The sequence below is a fragment of the Pteropus vampyrus genome, unplaced genomic scaffold, assembly GCF_000151845.1.
Source record: "Pteropus vampyrus isolate Shadow unplaced genomic scaffold, Pvam_2.0 Scaffold399, whole genome shotgun sequence".
Classification (NCBI taxonomy): domain Eukaryota; kingdom Metazoa; phylum Chordata; class Mammalia; order Chiroptera; family Pteropodidae; genus Pteropus; species Pteropus vampyrus.
The window spans coordinates 1,392,988-1,418,444 of record NW_011889180.1 but is presented as its reverse complement, the minus strand read 5'-3'; the positions used below and the strand labels follow the sequence as shown (position 1 = coordinate 1,418,444).

The 25,457-nt window shown below is 40.4% G+C and overlaps 3 protein-coding genes across 5 annotated transcripts in view; 1 reads left to right on the top strand and 2 right to left on the bottom strand.

Annotated features, from left to right (window-relative positions):
- DHX38 (DEAH-box helicase 38) overlaps positions 1 to 536 on the bottom strand; it is an 18,672-nt gene extending 18,136 nt beyond the window's left edge. Inside the window, exon 1 of one of the 2 annotated variants that reach the window (XM_011380698.2) lies at positions 297 to 536. The gene's annotated coding sequence lies outside the window, so the exon portion shown is untranslated. The remainder of the gene's footprint in view (positions 1 to 296) is intronic. The other variant, XM_011380697.2, reaches the window with a different exon arrangement.
- A 190-nt stretch (positions 537 to 726) lies between these two features.
- The window catches only part of TXNL4B (thioredoxin like 4B), a 37,107-nt gene continuing 12,376 nt past the window's right edge, over positions 727 to 25,457 (top strand). Inside the window, exons 1-4 of one of the 2 annotated variants that reach the window (XM_011380691.2) lie at positions 738 to 982; positions 3,597 to 3,765; positions 5,107 to 5,258; positions 6,711 to 7,255. In XM_011380691.2, coding sequence (XP_011378993.1) covers positions 3,634 to 3,765; positions 5,107 to 5,258; positions 6,711 to 6,876 — 450 coding nt within the window. In that variant the 5' untranslated portion in view covers positions 738 to 982; positions 3,597 to 3,633 and the 3' untranslated portion in view covers positions 6,877 to 7,255. Of the gene's footprint in view, positions 983 to 3,596; positions 3,766 to 5,106; positions 5,259 to 6,710; positions 7,256 to 25,457 lie in introns of those variants that run through there. The other variant, XM_011380690.2, reaches the window with a different exon arrangement.
- LOC105305850 (haptoglobin) lies at positions 10,229 to 14,632 on the bottom strand. The gene is made up of 5 exons (XM_011380692.2): positions 14,628 to 14,632; positions 13,129 to 13,292; positions 12,726 to 12,827; positions 11,942 to 12,016; positions 10,229 to 11,007 (listed from the first exon to the last, which is right to left on the bottom strand). The coding sequence occupies exons 1-5, from the start codon at positions 14,630 to 14,632 to the stop codon at positions 10,229 to 10,231; spliced, it is 1,125 nt and encodes a 374-aa protein (XP_011378994.1).

Below are 25,457 nucleotides of genomic sequence, written 5' to 3'. Positions count from 1 at the left end.
TGGGCTCGGCGTCAGTCTGGGAGTGGGCTAATGCAGAAACCTAAAGAAGGGTGTCCATGGGCAGCATCCCTGGACCTCAGTGAGGCCGCGCTAGGCAGCAGTACATAACCAGAAAAATGAGAAAAGACGGGCCAGGCCGGACCTGCGCAGCATCCCTAGGTTGAGTAAGGCAAGTTGAGTGACAGGAACGAGACTTTGCAAACCCAGGCCCGAACCTGAACGACGGACCGATATCCGCCACCTGGAGCCGCCATGTTTGGCGAAGGGCAGGTCAGGAAGGAAGAAGGGACACTCACCTCACCAAGCCCGATTCTCGGGCCCTTCTGTCCCGGATTCTGGGGCGCCGGCGCCGCCACTCCTCACTCCGATAGCCTTAGAGAGCGAAAACTCACACCTTGAAAGCGGCCATTATTGTCCCATAATACTTTGTGCGGCCCCTTCTATGTGCCCAAAGAGACCATAGAGAGCAACCCGGAAAATGCGGGTGCCTGGCTCGAACTATGGGATATAACGCGACCTGGTCCTTAAGGCTAGAGTGCCCTCCTCTGGCACTCTGATCAAGACACTTCGGAGTCTCGTTGCGACCAATCACATTTGGTCTAACGGACGAGGTCCCGCCTCTAGTCTGAGGTGGTGGGAGGGAAAAGAAAAGTCGGTCATGTTTAATAAGGGCGGAAGTGACTCTAAGGCATCCGGTCGAAGCCGGATAAAGTGGATGCTGACCAGAGTAACTTCCTGTTTATTGGGCTGTAGAACAGGGACGACCGCGCGTTCGACTACTGCGCCTGTGCGTTTTCCTATTCCGTTTCCGTCTCTTTAAGTGGCCCCGACGGTTGCTAGGCAACAGCCCCACGTTCCTTTGGAATTGGGCCTCTGTGCCGGTTCCGGCAGAGGAAAGGAGCCGCCCGTTCCCGACTCTTTAGAAAAGGAGCCCAAGTTGCTGACAGTCCTGAAGTAGAGGGAGGCGACTTGTACAAATAAAGTAAGTACCGTCTTCCCTAGCCGTTTTGGGCCAGGAGTAGCCCAACCACAGACATCATTAAAAATGTATCCGTGACCCTTGAACAGCGCGGGTTGGACTGCTCCGTTTGAACCCGCGTTTTTCACGGGTCAGCTGTATTTTGGATCCGCGGTTGGAAATACGTGTATGTGGCGGGCCGTCTTAAGTTGTACGTGAATTTTCCACCGCGCGCGTCCTTGGCGCCCTAACCCCCGCGTTGTTCAAGGGTTAACAGTATCGAATATTTTGGAAAAATAAAGACGTGCACTCCGGTGTAAATAGAAATCACGTGTCTGTTCACAAAGAAATAGTCACTGATGGTGTCTTGGGGCATTCATTCCTTATTTTTCTTTCTAAATATGTACTTTTGCATTTCGGTTAGGTTTTTGTACCTAATAGAAAGTGTGGAATCACACTATGGTATAACTTTTTCTTTATCATGAGGACTTTTCAGTTTCTGAAATGTTCATCTCTAAACATTTAGTGGCTGTATAATAGCACATTGCAAGATGGTACTGTCTTTTATTTCACCAGTCTCCTATTAAATGGCCATTTAAGTTTATTCCAGTTTTTCACCATTACAATTGTGATAAGTATCCATTGTGCGTATGTCTGATTATTTACTAAGAACTAATTCTCAAAACTAGTTGTAATTGTTGATCGAAGAGTATGTCTTTCAGCTTTCTTTCAAGAAAAGCTTTGTTTCTCTATATTCCAGCAGGGACCATGAATGCATACCCTTCATTCACACTCTTGCCATTATTGCTTAATCTTTGCCAGTTTCATAGCTTTTTAAAATATATCTTTTAATTTGTTTTTCTTTGCTTACTAGTAAAGCTTAACTTTCCAAATATATTTATTATCCATTTATACCTCCTTTTTGTAACTTCTCTTTTGGTATCCTTTTCTGTGGACATTTCCTTAACTGTGGTCTCAGTTTCCCTCTCCTCCTTCTAGTATTTATCCAGTTCCCACCCCCTCCACAGCTTTGTCTTCCCTTCACTTCCTCCTCTTTGTCAGTAAGGTACAGGAGTTGCTGTTTGTTTGAATTCTAGTAGTGGGACAGACCCCTCTTTGACTTTCATCAATAATTTGTTCAGCCACTCACATTTGATAAAGCCCCTCCTGGCAGTCACCTTCCCTATTTAAATTATGATCTATTACTGTTATAATTTTATTTCCTGTATGAATTCCTATTAATTCATATCTTAAAATGTGACTTGTCACCAAAAGGTAGGAGAAGAAATCCTCCCTTTTCATAGCATTAGCCAATGTTGGAAATGAATTCAAAATATCAAGTATTTCAACGGGTTTCTCGTGGATGGACTCAAAAATAAAGCTCCTTGATTAGAGTTTCCTAATCAAAAGTAGAAGGAACATTGGACTAGAATTTGGTGGTCTGCATTCTAGTCCTTGTTCTTGTAGCTGGAAGTGTAACTATATGCAAACTAATCTGTAAAATAGGGGGTTGGATTGGGCCCTTTCTATCAGTATTTTATAATTTGTTTTTGTGTGTGCGTATGTGTGGTTTTTACATATTCTTAATCTGTTTGCCATGCGATGAGGCACCTAGTAAGATATGCACCAAGGATCTTTAAACCAGGATTCAAGGTAATACAAATGTTCATCAATAAAGTGACTGTTTAAAAAGTATGGTACATGCATGAAATTGTATGCTGCTGTGACAAAGAAATTGTAAATTTTATGTATAGCAATATGGGAAGATCTTTATATGTTAGATTTAAAAAAGTGCAAAGTTCAGAAGAGTGAATAAGGACGTCATATGTGTGCTGGAAGGCTGTCATTTGCCCCCTCTAGAGCCACTCTTTCTCCTCCTCTAGACTGCTGTGGGACCAGAAGGGTTGCTTACCTCCTTAGCTCCCCTACCCTTTGGTTCCAGTTGGAGTCAACCAGTGGCGATCAGAGGTGGAGGAGGGGAGTGGCTGATTCCCTTAACTGCATGCAGGCCGACCTTATATACAGTGGCCTTATCTATTCATCAATCACCACACAGTTCTGGAAACTCCCTCCAATGGCTTCTTCAGGCCTAGAGGTGGGAACAGCATTCCACTGTTACTAGCCCCAGGATATAGCACTGAACCCAGTTTTCCTATACCCTTCCTTAATGGAAGTGTCTTCAAAGGACCAATTTTGAGGATTTCGTCTCTTTCCTGCTTAAACACTGGTGGAAAAGGCTACTTTGGGCGGGGTAAAAGAATGAGAAAACAAGAATGCATATTTATATTTTCTAGTGAATGCATCACAAAACTCTAGAAGATACATGAGAAACTAATGAAAGTGTTACCTGGTATGAGGAGAAAGGGGCAGTGGGAACTAGGCCAACTGAGAGAAGACAGAGGAATGGAGATTTTTCATAGTATACCTTTCTATATTGTTGCTTTTTAAACTGGTGGACTTATTTGCCACCTATTTGTGCATTTAGTTTGTTCTTTTTACTTTTTTAATACTGTGTTGTATGAAATCCTTTTTTCCCCTGGAAAAAAACATACACATTACCTACTCCAAAATTAAATTATTTTTTTAAATTAGGACTCACGCACTTGATCTGCCTTTAAATACTGCAACTTTATTTCAGGACCGACAGTGAGGATTAATATTTGGATCATTTCAAGATGAGCTTCCTATTGCCCAAGCTGACTAGCAAAAAAGAAGTTGACCAAGCGATAAAAAGCACTGCAGAGAAGGTGTTGGTTCTCAGGTTTGGGAGAGACGAGGATCCTGTTTGTCTGCAGCTAGATGATATTGTAAGTGAATTTTTTAAATAAATGGTTTTTATTAAAAACTTATACACTCTCACTTCAACATATGCAAAGTACATGAAAGGGCGCAGGCAGGGCCTGGAGATATAGCTGTTCGTTTGTTAGCATGCTTTCATTAATTGCTGAACCCCTAAATCTGTGACTGTGCTCAATCTGTCTTGGATGTCCTTCCCCACTAGCAGCTGTCAAAGCTCCACTCCACCAACAAGGCAGTAGAAGACCAGAAACATAGTTAACAAGCTTCTATGAACATCATCTTACTCAGTGCTCACAACATTGGGAACATTACAATTACTGTTCCCTGGGGGGAGAGGAATGCCAGCGATATCAAGTGACCTCCCACAGGCACAGGACTAGAAATTGTAGAGCTGAGATTTGAACTTTGTTTTCTTTTCCTGCAAATATGCTTTACCAGTGTGCTGCTCCAGTGTGTGCCTGATGACAGTCTCTGACTTCACAACACATCTTCACACTCTGATGAGAAAGGAGGGCAGCATAGGACAAAATAGGTTTATTCTTGTCTCTTTTTGTCATGGAGAGAGACCCTAGAACTGAGTTTTCTTCCTTCATTTCTATTGCTGACACCCACTATGTGAATGCAATGTAAGAATCCTTATTACTGTGATTAAATGAGATTATGTTATGTTACTCCAGAGGCGGGAAAGAGCCACGGAATTATACCCTCAGATGTAGTGGAAGACTAGCACTAGAGGTCAGGAGTACACACTCGGAAGCCAAGCTGCCTGAGTTCAAACCCCAGCCTTACTACTTACTGGCTGTGTGACCAGGAGCAGATTACTTTCCTGTGCCTCAGTTTCCTCACCTATAAAATGGGGACTATAATAATGCATATCTTGTAGGAGTGTTATAAGGATTAAATGGATTAAAAGTATAAAGTACTTAGGACAGTTAGCACATAAGTACCATGTAAGTATTTGCTTTTTGTTTATAATTATCATTTGGAGAGGGGATTGGAAGGAAAGAGATTTGGGAGAATTTCAGTGCAGTACATGTTTACATGAGTTGTGTTTTTTATTTGTTTGAGTATGGGTTTTATAAATTAAACAGTTTATAAAAACTTTACAATAAGAAATAGAAAAGAAATGAAGGAATATATTCACACAGTTTACCTTGGGCCCTTTCATAACCCTACCAACAATGATTCAGACTCTGACTGATAATATACTGTGTCTAATGTGGAATTCAAACAGGCTAGATTCTTGGCCCAGGAATTTTTTTCAAACAGAATATTCTATTAAAAAGTTTCACAGAAGAAACATCGGCTACCTCTCATAATGTAACCTACTTCTCTTTCCTTGTTTGCAGCTTTCTAAGACGTCTTCTGACTTGAGTAAAATGGCTGCTATATATCTGGTAGATGTGGACCAAACTCCAGTTTATACACACTATTTTGACATCAGTTATATTCCATCTACTGTGTTTTTCTTCAATGGGCAGCATATGAAAGTGGATTATGGGTAAGTTAGGTCGATATGAAGTTATTGCAGTCTAGAAAGTTTCCCTTACGTAGTTTCGGTAACTCACCGATTTGCATGCAGTGGTGACCCTGTGAATCTTGTATTGGTAGTGTTTCCTTAGTTGATGCACTCTCCAATTTTTTACGTGAAACTTGATGCAAAATGAGTGTTCTGGTATGATTGGCAAATTTTAATTTCCGACTTAAGTTTGAAAGAATAATATAGGTCATGAGGCATTACCCATCCTTCAGTCTAGAAAATACAGAATTATTTTCTTAAAAGTTTCCCAGGAATTTCATTTAAAACAAAGTATGTCATTCTTAGACTTAGACTAGTAGGTTGCATTTATTAAAAAAGTATTCCAGCAAACTAAGACATGCTTCTCTCTTGCCAAGTTTCCTATCTCCTGCCACTCAGAGAATTTTGAAGTTATTCTTCAGCAAAGCCTGTCAAGAATAAGTAACATGAAATCTCTTTAATGCCTTCTACTCCATTCAATCAGCATTCGAGTACTTAATATTTACTTTGAATATATCCAGAATTTTTATCATTTCTTAATGTGGTTGAGATGTTTACTTTTCTAGACCTGTGTACCTGCTTTGTCATTATCAGTTTGAAAGTGTGTAAAATGTTATATTACGTTTTAAGTATTCTAAAGCTATTTATTCTAGAATACAGGTGATGTAAGTATTAATTTGGTGCAATCTTTTTAGAGGGCAGTCTATGACACTACATACTAAACACCTTAAAACCATGTAAAATTTTTAACCCAGCAATTTCATTTCCAGGAATTTATCTGAATGAAAATAATCCTAAAACTAGGAAAAACTGGCTGCATGGATATTCATATGTTAGTTGGAAAAAGCACATTACAAAATAGTATATATGATATGATTCCCATTATTGGGACAAAAAGAAATGCATATATATCCATACGTGTGATTAGCATAGCCACTGAAATGTGGCCTCTGGCCTTACTGGTTATTTTTCCTAAAAAAAAAAAAATTTACACAGTATGCATACTTAATGTTTGAAATAGTAAAAAAAATAGTAATAATAATATCCACTACTGAAAAGTAGAAGTGACTGGAACTTGAAGACTATGACTAGTTAGTGAGCTTTGCACAGTGCCTAGTCAAACACAACAACAAAACTATGCCCACACCAACACTCAGGGAATTGATAATGAGAAGTGATTAAAACAGATTTTGAGCAGAAGCTTTTCACATGATAGGGCTTACGTGCTGTCTCAGGGGCCCGCAGCACTGGTTTTAGTCATGTATCAAATGGGTCCCATAATCGCGAATGGAAGAGTCAGTGTCGGATCTTGTGTCTAGAGTCTCCCTGACAAGAGAGTCCTAGAGCTACTATTCATTTTGTTTATCCTGGAGGTCTTCGGCAAGTCATTATTAAAATTTCTGAGCAAGGTTATTTCTCTTCTATGCTACTTAGGTCTCCAGATCACACTAAGTTTGTGGGAAGTTTCAAAACCAAACAAGACTTCATAGATTTGATTGAAGTAATTTATCGAGGAGCAATGAGGGGAAAACTTATTGTCCAAAGTCCTATCGATCCCCAGAATATTCCCAAATATGACCTTCTCTATCAAGACATTTAGCATGTTTGCCACTGTCAGAGGTGAAGAGAAAGGCACATCTCAAAACTGCCTGAACGCAGCTGTGCTGTTATTCTGGAATCCTTTGGAAACGCGTTGAGTGTCCCAGTGGAGGAGAGATTTGACTCGTATAGAAAGTACCAGCCCCACGTAGAAGACCCCGCCAGGACTGTGACGATCTGGGAAGCCTGAGTGTTTACTCTGTGCAGAGCAGTCGAGTCAGCCATGGTCAATTTCCCCAGCATGATTTGTTTGACTTCTCTTTATATTGTGCTTTTCTTCATCCCTTAACATAATACTGAATTCTAAACATCGGCTAATACAATTTGATTTAACTGTTTATTTGATACACAAGTAAAATGGAAGATCAGTTGCCATGAGAGCAGAAATACTTATTTTCTTCTCTAGATGTGTACATATACACACCCCTGTTTGCATCATGCTCACCCATTCCTCATTCCTCATAGATTTATTTTCCTCATGCTGTCTTATCTCCAGTCCTAATTGTCCCAGTTTCTCTTGGAGTGAATAATTGTTTACTGATAGCAGGCAAGTTTGTTTTATTTTGGAGTCTTTCTGGCTCAGACTTTGAAAACAGTGTCTTGGTTTGCAAATTTACTACCTTTTGCGTTATTAAATTGCCCAAGAAGTGAGATTTGAGTTCCCAATTTGAGCTTAAAATAAAAGAATTAACACTATCTAGCACCCAGTTTGAGCTAAACAAAAATTTAACTATCCTTAGTAAGTAGGAACAGATCTCTCCCAGAAGTCAGAGTTCCACCTCTTCCTGAGACAAAATTGTGCTTCAAGGGCTCATGACTAGAAAGAGACGCTAGAAAGAATAGGGGCTGCTTTTCCCACTTGGAAGAAACCTACCCTTTACCAGGAGTCGAATGCAAGCTGTTTGAGGCTTCCATTTCACAAAGATAAGGGTCTTGCTCTTAAGGGTCTCCCAGATGAAGGTTCTGGAACGCTTGCAAACAGGCAGCTCTTCCAACTGAACTCTTTTCTGCTATAAGCCTTCAGTACTCTGACCTGTCACCAGTATACCTTCTTATCATACTAAAATATGGTCTCTCCTTTTCATGGTGTAAAATGCCACCTGATGTCACTATTCTCTCATCAGTCTGGCCTTCACTGTGAAGTTCTCACATGAACTCTCCAGATCCATTGATAATTTTCAACAGATTAAAGCTAGTAGATCAACGAAGGACTTAGACCTGTATTCTAGATCTGTGAAAGAGAATAGCCAGAAACTGAAAAATCATACAAACATATTAAAAAGCTGCTTGGAATACAGTTACACATTTTTTTCTGGCAGTATCGTCAGCACTAAGTTTCGTGAAGAATATGTCACCCCAGTTTTCTTGAAGAATTACATGATTGTATTAAGTGGCTTCTGGTCACCTCTCAGGAGAAAAATAATACAAGAAAAACCTTTGGCCTTTTCTTAATTTTCTCCTCTGCCTTCCTCCCCAGCAGCATCTCCTGCCCTCCCACTCAGGTTTCTGTGACTCTGTACTCTGTGTAGCTCTCTGAACACTCCCTGCCACCTCCAGCCCTGGGGCCTTCTTCCCCCTGGGGCCCCCTCCTGAAATGCCCTTCCTCTTTGCAGGAGAACCTCTTTCTCTCCTTTAAGGTTCAGGCATTCCCTCTTCGAAGCCTTTTTTACTACCATCCAGGAGTTATTCCTGTTTACATAGCATCCAAAATAGGTTGAAGCATACAATATGCACTCAATACAAAGTGCACTCAGTACTTAAGGAATAGAAAGCAACTAATATAGGAACAAAAACAAATCAGGACTTCAGAGAAACATTCCCTGAAGCTCTCAGGAGGAAAGAGGATAGAATTTTATTCATGCACATTTTGAGTTTTTGCTAGTATCTGAGCACTTGCCACACGTCATATACTATATGACTTAGACTGTGACAAAATCCAACTAACAGTGACAGGCAATGATGTTTTATTCATAGAAGTCTGGGGGGTGGGACGGGCAGGACTAGAGTTCACTCAGTAGCTCAATAGCATCATCATGGACCAGGTTCTTTTTATCGTTATCTGCATATCTGTTCTTCATCCCAGTGCTGGTCATGGTCTAAGATGGCTGCTGCAGTTCCGTGCATCATGATTACCATAAAAGTAGGGGGAGAAGAAAAAATGGAGGCGGTGGTAAAAGAGGTTTTTTTGGTCTCGTTCCTGTGGTTCTTTTTTCATCAGCGAAGGACACAAAAGCACCCAACAGCCTGCTTTCTATGCCACATCAGTCAGAACCAGGTTGCATGGTCACCTCTTCCTGGAGAAAAGGCTGGGAAAGGAAGCATCTGGCAAGAGGGATAGGCTTGCAGTGACAGTGCCACCCTGCACAGAACTGGGCTTCTGTTGGCAAGAAAGTCAGTGGCTGCCATCCAGGTCACATGCTGCCTGGCCCACTGCCCTCCAGCTCTGCATCTGTTCTCTCACTCTGGAAAGTCAGTCCCAATAGCCCTCACGAGGTTTTGAGAAAAGTAGCAACTTGCCCAAGTGGTGGCAAGTTGTGCCAGGGGACCCTGGAAGAGAGAGAATTCTTCATAAAGTTATTAAAAGAGGCAAATCCCAGAAAGATGACTCACCCTTTACCAAGTCCCAGGATGTCATTGCTGGTAGGAACTTTAGAGATTATCTGGTTTAAGCTCCTCATAGAAGAGACCAGGGAACTGATGGGCAGGGAGTTTAAGTCAATTGGCAAATTTATGGCCAAGCTATGATTTGGACCCAGCAAGTCCAGAGATCCTGCCTTTGCACCATCTTTTCTGAAGTGCTGGTGTGTTGGAATACAAATGATGAGGTACCGAACACTTGTTTTCATCCTACTTTGAGCTAGCACTTTCCTCACCAGGATGCAGTTTGTATTCAGACAGATCTAGGTTCAAGGTTCAGCTTCACTAATATCTGTGTAACCTTAAGGAAATCACTTAACTTCTGTGAGTCTCTGTTCACTTGTTGGTAAAACAAAGATAACGATGACCTTTCTGAGGCCTGTCTCAGTAGGCACTCAATGAGTGGGTGGCCACAGTGGGACAGTTTGTATCACATTAGGGATTTCCAGTTGGCCTGGGGTGTTTTCTGCCATACTCCCAGTAGACTCCGTGCCACTTGGCTGCTGCCATACCATAAATGAGGATAAAAAGGCTCAAGACTTAAAAAAACAACAACATAAATGAGTCAAAACAAAGTTCTTTATTGATTGACCCAGCCATGCAGGGCCGGAAACCATCAGTTTCACACCATGTTTTATCCCCTCCACTCCCATCCAGCTTTCCCTCTTCCACCGAGGAACCTTGTGTCCAGGCAAGGGCTTCCAGCCAGCATTGCATTAGTTGTCAGCCATGGTTTTCTGAACCCAGTCCAGGATGGAGGGCACCTTCACATACACACCATACTCAGCCACGTTACAGCTCTTATCAAAGCTCAGGATCCCAGCCGCATACCAGGTGTCGTCGTCCGCGTCATGAACGGCAAAGGCGCTGCCAGCGTCGCCGTAGCAGGTGTCTTCCTGGTACTTGGACAGGCCAGCACAGAAGGTGTGTTCATTCAGTATGGGCTGCACTCCTACAGGGCTCTTTGGTTCCTTCTTTTCGGGCACTGTGCTTTTTTCATAGTGTATTACACATTTGTCTTGGTCAGCCACAGGCAGCATGACGTACTTCAGTAGCTCAGTGAAAGCGAAGTTGGAATTTCGCCCCCAGCCAGACACATAACCCAAGCGCCCCACTTGCGCATAATCTTTTGAAGGTAGGCAAATGGGCATTACACTCTCACCAACTGGCACCTTCTGTTTGAGTTTGATGAGACCAATGTCGACCTTGGAGTAGTCAGGGTGGAAAACCACCTTCTCAACCTCCACAAGTTGATTTTTCCCCACATAGAGTCTTAGAGTAGGGGCAATGTCTTTGGCTTTTGCATCATCTGTATGCCCCAGGAAGAGATTTTTAGCCGTGGTCAGCAGCCATTGCTCATTGATCAGTGTGGCTCCCGAGGTGAGATTGTGGTGTGAGATCATCTTAGCCTGCCAGGGAAAGCTGCCTTTGGCATCCACTGATCCACCCAGGATCCGTTGGACCTGATCCACTGGGAACTTGGGCTTTCCACACACTGTCAGGAAGAACAAGGAAATCAGCAGCAACGTGAGTGTCTCGGTCTGGGAGAGGGCTAAAGGCATTGGCTGTCGCAGCTGTCTAAACTATCCTGGTTCATGTTTTCAGAGCTAGGAATATTTACATGTTTTGCCCTTACCATCCGTCCTCTCGTTTCCAGTGTTTACAGTTTAAAATTGTCCTTTTTTAAAAAATTGTTTCCATCACTAAGACAGTTTGATGTCCTGCTTTCCTAACTCACAAAAGAAACAATGCTGTTTTTCAAACCTTGGCTGATGAACTGTACGTTCATTTAAGCAGTTTGTCGCAAGAACATGTCCACAATTCTTTGAAATGCATTGTAAGGGCAAGGAGCTATACTAAGTCATTCTCTCTGAATAAAGAGGGATCTGTAGCGGTATTGGCTACAACTCAGATTTTATAGATACTGCAATTAATACAAGGCAGGTTAGTTCTACATCACTAATAGCAGAAGAGGGTAGGCAAAATCCTCTTGTTCTGAGAGGGCAAAGGAGAGAGCAGTAGCTCTTCCTAATAACAAGAAACAAAAGTCCTAATCCGTCTCTAGCCTCCTGTCATACTTCCATGGATTAAGGATTTGTTATGTCCTCCCTTGACTTGTTCTTCCTGGAGCTGGCTTTTCCCTTGACCCTGGGCTCTCTAGGCAGGCTTCCTGTACACATAGGATCTCCTGATCCTCTGGGGCAGTAGATTCAGTCAGTGCCCTGCAGACCCAAATGAATAAGATCCTTGGAGAACTTTACTGGAGACTCATCACCTAATTGCTCAGTTCTCCACCTGGCCATTTGTGGTTCTCCCTGGTCCCTTCTCTTGGCTTGTGCCTCTACAATATTCCAACCAAGATGCCTGCCCAAGCGCTGGACCCTCAGCACCCATCCTTGGTCTGCTTCCCAGGGCTCTCGGCTTCCTACCTGCTTCACATTCAGGAAGTTTCTCTCCAATGGCCTTATTTGTCCACTGCTTCTCACTGTTTAAGGTGTACACTCCTGAAACAAAAGGAAAGAAATGAGCTAAAAGGGAAATTGAATCTGGACCTAGTGTGGAGAGAGAAGATATTTAAAGAGAATTGGAGGAGAAGGAAAATAAGGAAAGGGCAGAGGAAGAGGAAGGGAAGAGCACTGTACTAGAATCCAAGTACTGGGCACCAGTGAAGTCCAGCATGACAGAACTGTGGTCACGGCAGTGCAGGGGAAGCATCAAGATTCAGATCCTGACCCTACCTCTTACAGGCTACCCAATCTTGGGCAAGTTACTCAACCTCTCTGTGCCTCCGTTTCCTCATAAGCGAATAATAATAATAGTACCTCTGTAGAGGGTGTTGTGAGGACTGTGCGAGCAAATAAATGTAAAGCACTTAGAACAATGCCGGGAACACAGTATTCACTAAAGTAAAGACTACGTATTGTCATCACTGTCACCATCATTTGTTGTTTTGCCACATCTCATTTTATAGATGTAGCTCTCACTGAGATGGGTAGCCTATGTGGCATCACCTTCCCTTAGCAAAAGACAAAACTTGGGACTGAGCAAAGTCAATTTTCTCAAAAGGCCACAGCTACTGGTAACAAAATCCTTATTAGAATCTAAGTCTGGATCCAAGGATAACACTTGAACTTTCTGGCCAACCACTCCTGGCCCGTTCATCATGGAAGTGCCAGGAAGGGGAAGTTGTGGGGACATTTGCCCAGCTCTTACCATCTCCTTCAGTACGCAGTCTGTAGTAGGCCTTACAGTGATAGCGAACTGAGTGCTCCACAAGGCCATTTGCAATCTCGGGGGGCTTTGGACAGCTGTCATCTGCAAAGAAAAATAGGAAAAGGAGGTTAATATTTGGAAATTGCTCCCAGAGACCCTTGGAAAGTTAGGTGAGAGGAAGCTGCTCTGCATGTCAGCATCCCTCCACTCCAAATGGAAGCCGAGGGAATGGTAATGTCCCCTTATTTCTGGCTGGCTCCGCACTGTTCTTCATGGTATTGAAAGACCAGAGATAAAGATGAGAAGAGGGGATCTGGGTGTTCTTGAAGAGAGGGTGCAGATCTGATAGGTTCAGACACAGCAGTGCTGGATGTACAGCTCCTGCGCATACCCAAAGACCTACCTGCATTACTTGTGCTCTCATTGCCAACTGCATTATCTGTGCTCTCATTGCCAACTGGATTATCTGTGCTCTCATTGCCAACTGGATTATCTGTGCTCTCACTGCCAACATCCACTGCGAAAAGCTGCCCGCAGAGCAGGAGGGTGATGAGAACACCCAGGGCACTGCAGAGAGAAGACAGGAAGAAGTGCAAAGCTAATCTCCCTGCACACACACTACACACAATACAAAAAGATGCTCACCATCACTAGAGAATGTCTTTAGGGCAATGCAGACCAAAACTACAGTGAGACCACTTCACACCTACTAGAATGGCCACAGTTAAATATATATTAAGTGTTGACAAGGATGTAGAAAATTTAGAATTCTCATACACTGCTAGTCTCCCTACACACAACACACACACACATACGCGCACACACACACCCCCCCCCCTTCCTCCCATTAGGCAGCCAGAAAAGAAAGTCGATATATAGAAGTGCTAGGACCAAGAAGTTGTCCTCCACCTACCCACACACACTCTTTACAGCTTCCCAGTACACCCAGGTTCAACAAGCTCTCTGCCGTGGGAATTCTACATAAGCTTCAGAGAGGAACCACCAAGATAGGAAGGCACACTGTGCGGGCTGCAATTTCTGGCAGCATACAGAAGACATGAAATTGGTAAAACAAGCTTTCCAACAAAGAGAACCTTCTCAGGCACCTCTCAAGTCCTGTGCTACAAGGACACTGCAAATAAAATGGAAAACTTGAAGATGGGAACGTGGGGGTTCACTATACTGGTCTCTACTTTTTGAAATTTTCCATAAGAAAAAGTTTTTTTAAATATTTCATTTAAAATATATAGCTGTTTCTCTTATTTTATGATAATTTGCCTTCAAGAAATGGTATATCAAACTCCTAAATGCCCGAAGGTTACCTGGAAGATAACCAGCTTTCTGAAAGCATGACTGGCCATCAATGCACAGGCCACATCTACCAGGCAACCATCCCACTGACAGATGTCAACTAGTCAGAGATTGCTTGGTTGTAAGCTTCTAGTCTTGCTGTTTCAGCATTTAAAAAAAACCTTTTTATTTTTACAAAACCTAAGTGCCTTAATTGTGCCAATCAAATGTGTCACTATTGGTTGTCTTATACATTTTTTAAAAAGAGAAAAACCTGCTAAGAAATATATTCAAAATGCTAGGAAGCCCACCATGGGAGCTACTGTCATCTATGAAGATGAAAACTTCATACCTCAAGGAAAAAGATACTCCTCAGAGTAAGTCAGGTCTGCAAAGACAGCAGTATCTGAAAGCATTATCTTTTATGAATGCAGAAAAGCAGAGGATTTAAAACACTACACCCTTTAATTCACTGTAATTTAGCCCATTTGCTGTTGTTATACTTCTACGTCTCTCCTTTAGGCCTCTGTACCTGGCCTGTCATGTAGATAAAAGATATATGCAAAGAAGGAACAAGAGAAGAGGGGGGAATGGGCAGATCCGTGGACTCACCTCATCTTTGGTTTGTTCTGCCTCTGGAAGAACAGTGCTGTGGGGTCCACCTGCTGATGCTTTTATGCCTGTAATATCTCATTCCACATCCCACCCACTTCTTGATTTTGTAATTCCTGTGTCTACACAACTTTGGCCTTGTTAAGGTCACTGGCATTTTCCGGTAACAAAGCCACAAACATCTCTGTTAAGTGTTGAGCTCTTGCTTCATGCTTAAGTTTCCCCCTGCTGTTCTACAAACCTCAAATAAACCTGGCCACATTATGACCTCAGGTAGCTGCCAAAGAGCTTCCCGAAATCAGCCACTGTGCTGGACTGGGGGAGGAACCGTCAATCTGTATCTCTTTGTTTTGGAGGATATTCAGCATTGAAAAAAAGCTCTTCTTTGAGTTATTTCAAATCTCTTATAGACACTCCTGCAACCTGGCTGAGATGGGGCTCTAAAGAAAGTGTTTCCTTTTCACAATCATTTCCCCTATTCTCTGTTGACATCTCCCTATTGCTTAAAAGCTCTCCAACCTGAAATCAGTAAAATGTATTTATTGTGTCTTCTCTGATTGCTTTTTGTAAGACATCATAGAAAATGATTAAAGCTGAAGCACAGACTGACGTACACTGTACTCAGTGACAGTGTTATTATGGTTTTATAATCCAGTAATTAATCCAAGTAGGCAGACGAGAAAATTTCGATGTTTCAGTCAAATGTCTGCACCTGTGTATCCTAAATGCTATTCAATTGCTTTATTCCTTAAGAAAAAAAAAAAAAAGAGCTAAGTGGGTCTTAGAGTGCATAAAAGAATCACTTTGGGATATCCTTGGTGGCACCGATGTAATAGCCGAATAACTGGAAACAACACAAATGTCCATTAATAGAGGAATGGGTAAATTATGTATATAGTATGGTCCTAAAATGGAATATTATGCAGCTATGAAAATGAATGAACTATGGAAGAACATAGTTTTGAAAGAAAACTGCAAGTTCAGAAGATCACTTTCAGAACGATACCACTGTCTTAGAGCTCAGAACCAAGCAAAACTTGGCAATGGATTCTTAGATATGACTCCAAAACTATAAGCAACAAAATAAAAAATTGATAAATTGGGCTTTGTCAAAATTAAAAACTTTTATGCATCAAAAGACAATAGCAGGAAAGCTAAAAGACAATCTCCAAATGGGAGAAAATATTTGCAAATCATAGATCTGATAAGAATTTAAGAACTAGAACATATAAACAGCTCCTACAGCAACAATAAAAAGGAGATCCAGTTAAAACATAAGCAAATGATTTGAATAGACATTTCTCCAAAGATATACAAATGGCCAATAAGCAAATGAAAAGATGCTCAACGTCACTAGAAATTATCATTAGGGAAATGTGGATTAAAACTACAGTGAGACACCACAGTAGAATGGCCACCGTTAAATATCTATTAAGTGTTGGCAAGGATGTAGAAAATGTAGAATTCTCATACATTGCTGGTAGAAAACAGTCTGATGGTTCCTCAAAAAGAAACAATTGCCATATGATCCAGCAATTTCACCTCTAAGTAAATACCCAAAGTAATTAAATGCAAGGACTCAAAAAGATCATTTTATGCCAATATTCATTGTGGCATTATTCACAATAACCAAAAGGTAGAAACAGTCCAAGTGTCCTTTGACAGACGAATGGATAAACAAAACATTCCATATACATACGATGGAATATTATTCACCTATAAAAAGGAATGAAGTTCTGATACATGCTACAACATGAATAAACCGTGAAAACATCATGCTAAGTAAAATAAGAAACCAAACACACACACACATAAAAACTACGATTCCACTTATATGAAATATATAGAAAAGGCAAATACATAGAGAAAAAATGTAGAGGTTACCAGGGGCTGGAGGGAGGGAGGAGTGAGGAGGTATTGCTTAATGGGTCCAGAGTTTCTGTTTGGGGTGATGAAAAGTTTTGGAAACAGTGGTGATGGTTGCACAATGTTGTGAATGTAATTAATGCTGTTGAATTGTACACTTAAGACTCATTAAAATCAGAAATTTTATGTTCTATATACACTTTATCACAATAAAAAAAAAATCAGGAAATAAAACAGTAAACTTCCTCTTGGAGCCAAATTTTTTTTTAAAAGGAAGCAAAACTAAGCAATATGTTGTATAGGCATAGACACCAATCAGATGAAAACTATATTTTTTAAAATTTTAATAGAATGGAAAACACAAACTGTAATATGTTACCTTGTGGGAGGCAAAAGGGAAGGCATAGAAAAAAAGAACATAGGTAGACATAAATAAATTATTGTTAATCTAGCTTTTGAGTGAAATGATAGGTTCATAAATGTACATTATGTTATTGTGCTTTATTTTAAAAGACGTATCTCATAATATTTATAGCTATCAACATTTTAAAATATGAAGGAGGGGGAATCACCTGACAGATATGAAGAGGCAAAGCCCAGGCCCCTTTTTCAGAGGTTTGACGCAGTAGGTCTGAGCAGGGTCTACATTTTAAATGACCATAACCTCTCCCCATCCCTGGGTACAAGCCGAAATGCAACCGTGCAGCTCTTGCAGTCTTAAGATAAAGCCTATTTCTCCCTTAAATCTGGGTTTGGCTGTGTGACTGTTTTGGCCAATGAAATATTAGCAAACAGAACACAAGGAGAGACTTGAAATGAGCATAAATTGGGGCTGGCCTTCTCATGCTGCACCCGAAATCCAGGGGCTGCCTTATGAATGAGCCCGAGCTATTCCTCCATTGCTGGAGGATGAGAGGTCACATAGAAGAGAACCCAGGCATCCCAGCCCACCAGCCTCAGTTACTCAGAAGCTGACCAAAGATTCCTGAGTGAGCCCCTGCTGAGATCAGCCAAGCCTAGTCCAGACCAAAATGACCCCCAGCCAAGCCCAGCCCAGCCCAAATGGCTGCCCTGCAGAATCATAAGCAAAATAAAAGGTTGCTGTTGTAAGCCACTGAGCTTTGGGAAGTCTTGTTAAGTAGTAAATGTTAACTGATACGAACACGTGAAACATGAAAATGGAGCTACTCTGGCTGAATCCAGGGCGAAGGGGTTAGAATTCTGCTCCCTGAGTTCCTTGTATCTTCTGTAGCAGCTCATTTTTACCAGCTCTTTGCCTCTCTTTCCTTCAGTGACCAGGAAGGAGGAGGCTACTTCCCTACATTTTCCAAAGCCCTTTCCTCAGCAGGAACACACACTATAGGCTGAGAAGGAGTCACACTGAACCTGGAACACTTCCCTCCTCTGACATCCTCACGTCCTTCCTCTCCTCCCTCCCACCCATTCAATCCATCCCTTCTCCTTACAGAAATCATTAAACCCCAACCTCTAACAGTCGCAAGAAGGAGCCTTTTTCTTGTGTCTTGCAAATGTCACAGCCCTAGGCTCGTTTCTTCTCTGCCCAGTTGCTGCTACTATTCCGCAGAGAGAATGCAGGCTTCATGTCTATGGATCTATGGATCCCCAAGGAATGGGGGAGAACTCTGGTCCTATGAAACAGAGGGGAGGCATTCTCTTTAGGCTGCAGCTACCCCTCTTGGCATATCTAAAATGAAACGTTTCTCACCACCACTCTAGAATAATTGCTTACCCACCAGGTGCATGAAAACTCACATTTCTCCTATAAACAAACCTGAACTCTTACACCAACCCCTTATCTTAAACAGCAATGGAACATTCACAGCCTCCCTGCCCTGGACATCCTTTATTAACTTGACAATACAGAATATCCTGCCAAAAGGCCTTCTCTCTTAATTGGGAACAAAGACAGGACAAGATGAGGAGGTGGCAAGCGATAAGCTTCAGTGTAGCCAGCCACAGGAAGTAGTAAATTCATTTTGTAGGGAGAACAGAAAACAGAAAAGCTTTAAAAAGTAATGAGTCAAGGCAGCAGTTGGTAGAAGACTTGAAGGGCAGAATTTTTATTTTGGAAGGAAAAACTTATTTCTAAAATTCCATTCTGCTATTACAACAGTCAAAAATTTTGCAAGCTGCAGAAAAATAAGTCCACCCATTATTTCACTATCCCAAGACAATAACCACTATTAACACTTCAGTGTTATTTCCTTCCAGACTTTCTCTGCACACATTTTTACATAGTTTTGATCGTTCTTTATACAGAATTTCTGTGGTCTGCCCTTTTTACCCAATGTTGTAGGCATTTTAAAGAGGTTTGCAGCAAACCTCTTTAAAACTTTTTTAATGCCATATTTTTAACAAGGATGTATCATATTTACTTTAAATATTTCCTCATTGTTGGGAATTTAAGGTGATTCTAATTTGTATGTTGTAAATATCTTACATATACACAAGGAAACAAAGTGGGAAACCAGGCTCATTTTATTCTGTGTGGATATACAATTGATGTAGCATTATTTGCTGAAAACATCAAATCTTAAGTGTTCAGCTCAATGAGTCTTTATATATGAATAACACCTGTGTAATCAACACTCAGAGTAAGATATAGACTATTTCTAACACCCCAGAAGGCTACTTTGGGTTCCTTGTAGTTGATACTCCGACCCCAAAAGTAACCACCGTTCTAACTTCTATCATGATAGAATAGTTATGCTTGTTCTTGAACTTTATATAAATAGAATCAAATAATAGTCATTCTTTGTTTCTGGCTTCTTTTGCCCATCATTATATCTGTGAGAATCATCCATATTGTCATAATAATTTACTTTTTTATTGCTGAAAATTATTCCATTGTATGAATAAACCATAACTAATTTATTCATTTTCCTCTTTATGGATGTTTGAATCGATTCCAGTTTAGAGCTATTATAAATAAGACTGCTATGAACATTCTCGCCCATGTCTTTTGGTGGATGCGTGCACTCATTTCTCTTGGATAAGTACCTTGTTGTGTTACGCGGTAGACATATGTTTGGCTTTAATAGATACTGCCAAACAGTTCTCCAGTATACACTCCCACAAGCAGTAAATCAAGTTGCAGTTGCTCCATATCCTTACCAATGCATTTTAATTTTACCCATTCTCGTGTATGTGCAGTAAAATATAATGACTTAATTTGCATTTCCCAGATATCAAATGATATATAAGGCACTTTTTATATTCTTATTGGCCCATTTATATATCTTCCCTATGAAATGTATTTTCCTTGTTGATTTATAGATTTTTTAAAGATAATATGAACACTAGTCTTTTATTAAATAAATGTAAACATGTCCCATTCTGTGGCTTGTCTTTTCATTCTCTTAGTCATGATGAACAAAACTATAGAAGTTTTTAATTTTAGTAAGTCCTCGTTTATCAGGTTTTTTTATTTTATGGCCAGCGCTTTTTGTGTCTTCATTATGAAATCTTTGCCTATAAGTCATGAGAGTGTTCTCCTAAATTTTATTCTGGAAGCTTATTGTTTTACCTTTCACATTTAGGTCTATGATCCATGTAGAATTAATGTTTGTGCATGATGTGAGGTAAAAGTCCGAGTTTATTTTTTCCATAGATAAGCAATTGATCTAGTATCATTTACTAAAATTATCATCCTTCACCCCTAAATAGCAGTGGTATCTTTGTTAAAAATTAGTGAGCAGATATGTGTTGCTCTCTTTCTCTGTTCTTTCAGGTCTACCATTGTGCTATTTTTTTATATTTAATCCATAAGTTTTTTCTGTTATTTCTCCTTTCCTTCTCCTTTCCTGCCTTTTTTGTATAACTCAGTTTTAAAAAAAATTTCCCCTCTCTTAACTCATTTTGTTATATGTTCTTGGATTATTTTTCTAGTAGTTACCCCAAATATTTCAAGATATGAATTTTCAGCTTATTACAATCTACTTTAAGTTCATGCCTTTACCACTTCCCAAGTAATACAAGAACTTTACAACAGTTTAATTCTCTTTCTCTTCTCCCATCCTTTAGGCTATTTTTGTAATATGCTTTACACCTGTATATTATAACTCCCATAAGCATTTTTTAGAGCCAGTTGCTAGCATGTTGGTATGAGATCATTTGAAAAGCAAGTAAATAGAAGCCAAGGAGACAAATTCAGTGTTGTGGAAGTTTAAAGGAAGGTAAAATTCAAGAGAATGTTCAGAAAAACAAATTACAGAATTCAGTGAGCAACTACATATGGAGAGGGCAAGAAAAGACAAAGCTTGAAAATGACTCAAGGCTATAAGCTTAAGACTCAGGAAGGAAATCGATGCTACGGATAGGTATTGGAAGACTAGGGCTGGGACGTTAGGATTTGGGTAGGAAGAGAAAACACTGAGCTCAAGTTTTGAAATGAGTTTTATGTCAAATTGGGACTTGAAAGATGATCACTGGAAACAGAGGATCAGATGTGGAAATCATCTGAATATCAAAACACTTTTATTAAAAATTGTATGAGGAATGATTTTATCAGGGCACTGACTATAAAGAAGGAATATTCATTTGTTCATCAAATCTTTATCAAGTGTCTACAGTGTGCCTGGGTTTGCTAGATGCTGAGGATATAACAGGACAAAATCTCCTGGAGATGAGATTTTATTATAGAAAGACATACAATTAATGATGTCTTTCCAACTGTATCCATTAATCATCCTTTATATCTAATGAAAATAGCCTAAAGGATGGGAGAAGAGAAAGAGAATTAAATATATCTAATGAAGATATAAAGGATGATTAATGGATACAGATGGAAAGATATCATTAATTGAAACAGGGGAGTGTACTATATATAATAAGCAGAATCTGTAAGGATGCTGTCCATGAAACCTAGGAGTTGAAAAAAGCTTGAAAAAATAGTATTGAAGAAATACCATATTTTAACAGTTCCCAAACTTTGCTAGATCTCCTGGGAGCTTTTAAAAATCCTGATGCCCAGGTCATACCTCAGCCTTATTACATCAGAATAAATGGGGGTGGACGCCAGGCATCAGTATTTTTCAAAGATAGCCAGGTGATTCCAAGTTCAGCAAAGTTTGGGAACCAGTGCCATATTTTCAGCAAATTTAATATGCTATGAATTATATGATAGAAAAACTCAGCCAATTAAACTCTAACAAAATGCTTGAGATGTCTAAAGATGTAAGATGCATCTCAATTTTGGAGATGTTAAAGATGGAAAAAATATCAGCATCTCAGAATTGATGAAATTCTGTGGTCAGGAGTAAATGAGCAGCCATGAATGAAAACCACTGGATTTTCCCAGGTGTGCACATGACTTAGAACAGAATAAATAATTGAGTGTTGGATTCAGAACAGCACATGTTCAAAATTTTAGTTTTTACGGATAAGAAAACTAAGCACATTCCCACTGAGACACCTCTTTCTAAGCTATCTCCTTAGTCACCAAGGACCAGGGACTGTGAGATCCTGCTGTGCCCAGAACACAGACATTGGTTCCCAACTGCACTTCTTCAGTGCCACCAGTTCTCTTAAAAATTGGGCCACTGGCAGACATACATCTGGTGCGTTAAGCTTTTTTAAAAGCTTCTGATTTCAAGCTATACTATAAAGCTATAGTGATCAAAACTGTACAATATTGGCATAAAAACAGAAACATAGATCAATGGAACAGAATAGAGATCCCCAAAATAAACCCATGCAAACATGGTCAATTCATTCACGACAAAGGAGGCAAGAATATACAATGGGAAAACGGCAGTCTATTCAATAAATGGTGCTGGGAAAACTGGACACCTACATGCAAAGGAATGAAACTGAACCACTATCTTATACATATACAAAAATTAACTCAAAATAGATTAAAGACTTGAGTATTAAGACCTAAAACCATGAAACTCCTAGAAGAAAACATAGATGGTAAGCTCCTTGACATTAGTCTTAGTGACCTTTTTTTGAATCTGACTCCAAAGACAAGGGAAACAAAAGCAAAAATAAACAAATGGAACTATATCAAACTCAAAAGCTCTTGCACAGCAAAGGAAACCACCACCAAGATGAAAAGGCAGGCTGATGAATGGGAGAAGGTATTTGCAAATCATGTATTCAATAAGGGCTTAATATCCAAAATATATAAACTCACACAACTCAATACCAAAAAAAAAATTCCAATTTGAAAATGGACAAAGGATCTGAATAAACATTTTTTCAAAGACATACAGATGGCCAATGGGCACATGAAAAGATGGTCCAGCATCACTAATCATCAGGGAAATGCAAATCTAAACCACAATGAGTTATCACCCTAATTGTCAGTGTGGCTATTATAAAAAGACAAGAAATAAGAAGCTTTAGCGAGAATGTGGAGAAAAGAGAACTTACGCACTGTGGATGGGAATGTAAATTGGTGCAACCACTGTGGAAAACAGTACGGAGCTTCCTCAAAATATTAAAAAATAGAACTGCTATATGATCCAGCAATTTCACTTCCAGATACCTATCCAAAGAAGATGAAAATACCAGTGTGAATTTACAATATCCAAGGTATGGAAACAACCTAAATGTCCATTGATGGATGAATGGATAAAGAAGATGTGAGATAGATATATATATATAGATATAGATATATATATATAGATATATATATATACACACACACACACACACACACACACAGTGAAATAGATGTGAGATATATATATATATATATATATATATATATATATATATATATATATATACACACACACACACACACACACACACAGTGAAATACTGTTTAGCCATAAAAAGGAATGAAATCTTGCCATTCGAACAACATGGATGGACATTGAGGGTGTTATGCTAAGTGAAATAAGTCAGACAGAGAAAGAGAAATACCACATGATTTCACTTATCAAAACAAAACACAGACTCATAGATACAGAGAATTGATTAGTGGTTGCCAGAGGGGATGGGGGTTCAGGGTGCAAAATAGGTGAAAGGGACCAAACTTCTAGTTATAAAATAAGTCATGGGATATAATTTACAGCATAGGGAATATAGTCAATAACATTGTATTAACTTTGGGTGGTGATAGATGGAACCAGATTTATTGTGGTGATCGTTTTGTAACATATACAAATGTCAAATCACTATGCTGTACACATGAAATATAATACATGTCAATTACACTTCAATTAAAAATAGCTTAACAGTAGCATTAACTTGGACACTTTATAAATGAGAAACTTCCAACTTCAAAGCTTCTAAATCAAATACTATCCCCAGTCCAGTTTTCTATCAATAAAGACAACCAGAGATGGCAAACCCACATAGTCGGTCCAAATTTTAAATATAATCTGTCTTTCCCAGTATAAAACTGGTCAGAGGTCAACGGCGTGAGGATGTTTAAAAACTAAATCTATATTCAGAAGAATTCTTACCAGTAGTCCTTAGTTTCTTCGACCAGAATTTATGGGACAGATATTTTTCAAGGTCCCAGGAAACAAGACAGAGGCCATGTTGGCATTTGTTTATTCGCCTTTATCACTATTACCCAGTAATACCTGATATACAAAGATGCTCAGTTCAGTTTGCTGAATTAAATAGGTGATAACCATAGACTTTGCCCTCAAAGAGTTCAGAGTAGGGGGAAAATGAGTACTAAATCATAATTAATGCTGCCTATCACATCAGCTTCTATCTGCAAAAAAGATCAGGACCACAGAGGCATAAAAGCTATCAGCAGAACCACCCCTACAAGTACCTCAGGAAAATATGCACTCACCTCGTCATAACAGCTAGTCTTGTGAGAGTTCTTACTATGCGCCAAGCACTGTCATGTGTGCCTTCTGTGTGTTTATTCATTTAATTCTTCAGCAGCTCCTAAGCAGTAGATCCTTCTATTATCTAATAACCCCTCAAATGGGCACAGAGAAGATCAGGAACTTGCTCAGGTAACACAGCTAATAGAGGAGACAGGATCCAAACCCGGGCCAAGTCCTTGGCCACCCTGGGATGCTACCTCTCCTGTTTGATGAACTTCACAGAATTTTCAAGCCCCGCCACCCCCCCGCCCCATACACAATATTAGCCTTGAGTTCTCACCATTAGAGTCATTTTTAAGGGTCGAGATAAATCCTTTACCGAATTAAGACATTGTTTACCTGGAAGGGAAAACAAACTCACTAGCTAATCATATTAGCCAGGCTAAGGGTATCAGTTCTAAGTGGCTATCGAAGTCTATGAATAACTGTGTGTTTGATTAAAACCATGATCCAGGCAGTGATATCCAGCAGAGAGAGCAAAGAAGACCCGGAAGCACTGGCACCAAAGCTGGAGAAGCCTGATGCTGTGAAGTGGAGGCTCCTCTAAGAATGAGCCACCCCACTCCCACACACACACTCCCTTACCACCCTACCACCACCACCCCTGTCTAGGTTGGGGGATGGGGCACCACAGCAGGGAAACAGGCAAAGACCACATGAGCCATGACTCAGAAGTGTATTAGGAAATAGACCAAGGAAGCTTCTTGGCAAAGTATTTGGGAACAGTGTACCTTGGGAGCCAGCCAGGTTCTGGGTACAGTTGAGCCATTTACCTCAGTCCCATGACAGATCTCTCTAGAAGGAATGGTATTAAAATGAGTTTCTCCTTTTGAGCCATCAGTGCAAGAAATGGATTTGTGTAATTATGACCAGGAAATTGTATGAAATTAGTCCAGGTCACACAGAGAAATCAGTGCAACTGCGGCTGGCTAAGCCCCCAACGACTTCCCTCTCTGCTAGAGAGGCACTGAGCTCCGTCCACTGTCGTGGGGTGTGACCCGATAGGCTCTGGCCAGTCGTGTTTTATTTGTCTCTGAGACACTGAGAAGTGGTGGGAAAGTCAGTTATCTTTATCTCCACACGTAGCACAGCCACTGGCAGGAAGTTGGATCTCGGCAAGTGGTTGTTGAAAGAATGAGTG

Bases quoted from the DNA above. Each gene is read 5' to 3' on its own strand.
- LOC105305850 (XM_011380692.2), bottom strand. The intron at 12,828-13,128 runs GTAGGTCTTTGG...TTTTCTTTGCAG, and splicing joins TGAGAGCACAAGTAATGCAG to ATGACAGCTGTCCAAAGCCC. The intron at 11,008-11,941 runs GTAGGAAGCCGA...TCTTCCTGACAG, and splicing joins ACTTCCTGAATGTGAAGCAG to TGTGTGGAAAGCCCAAGTTC.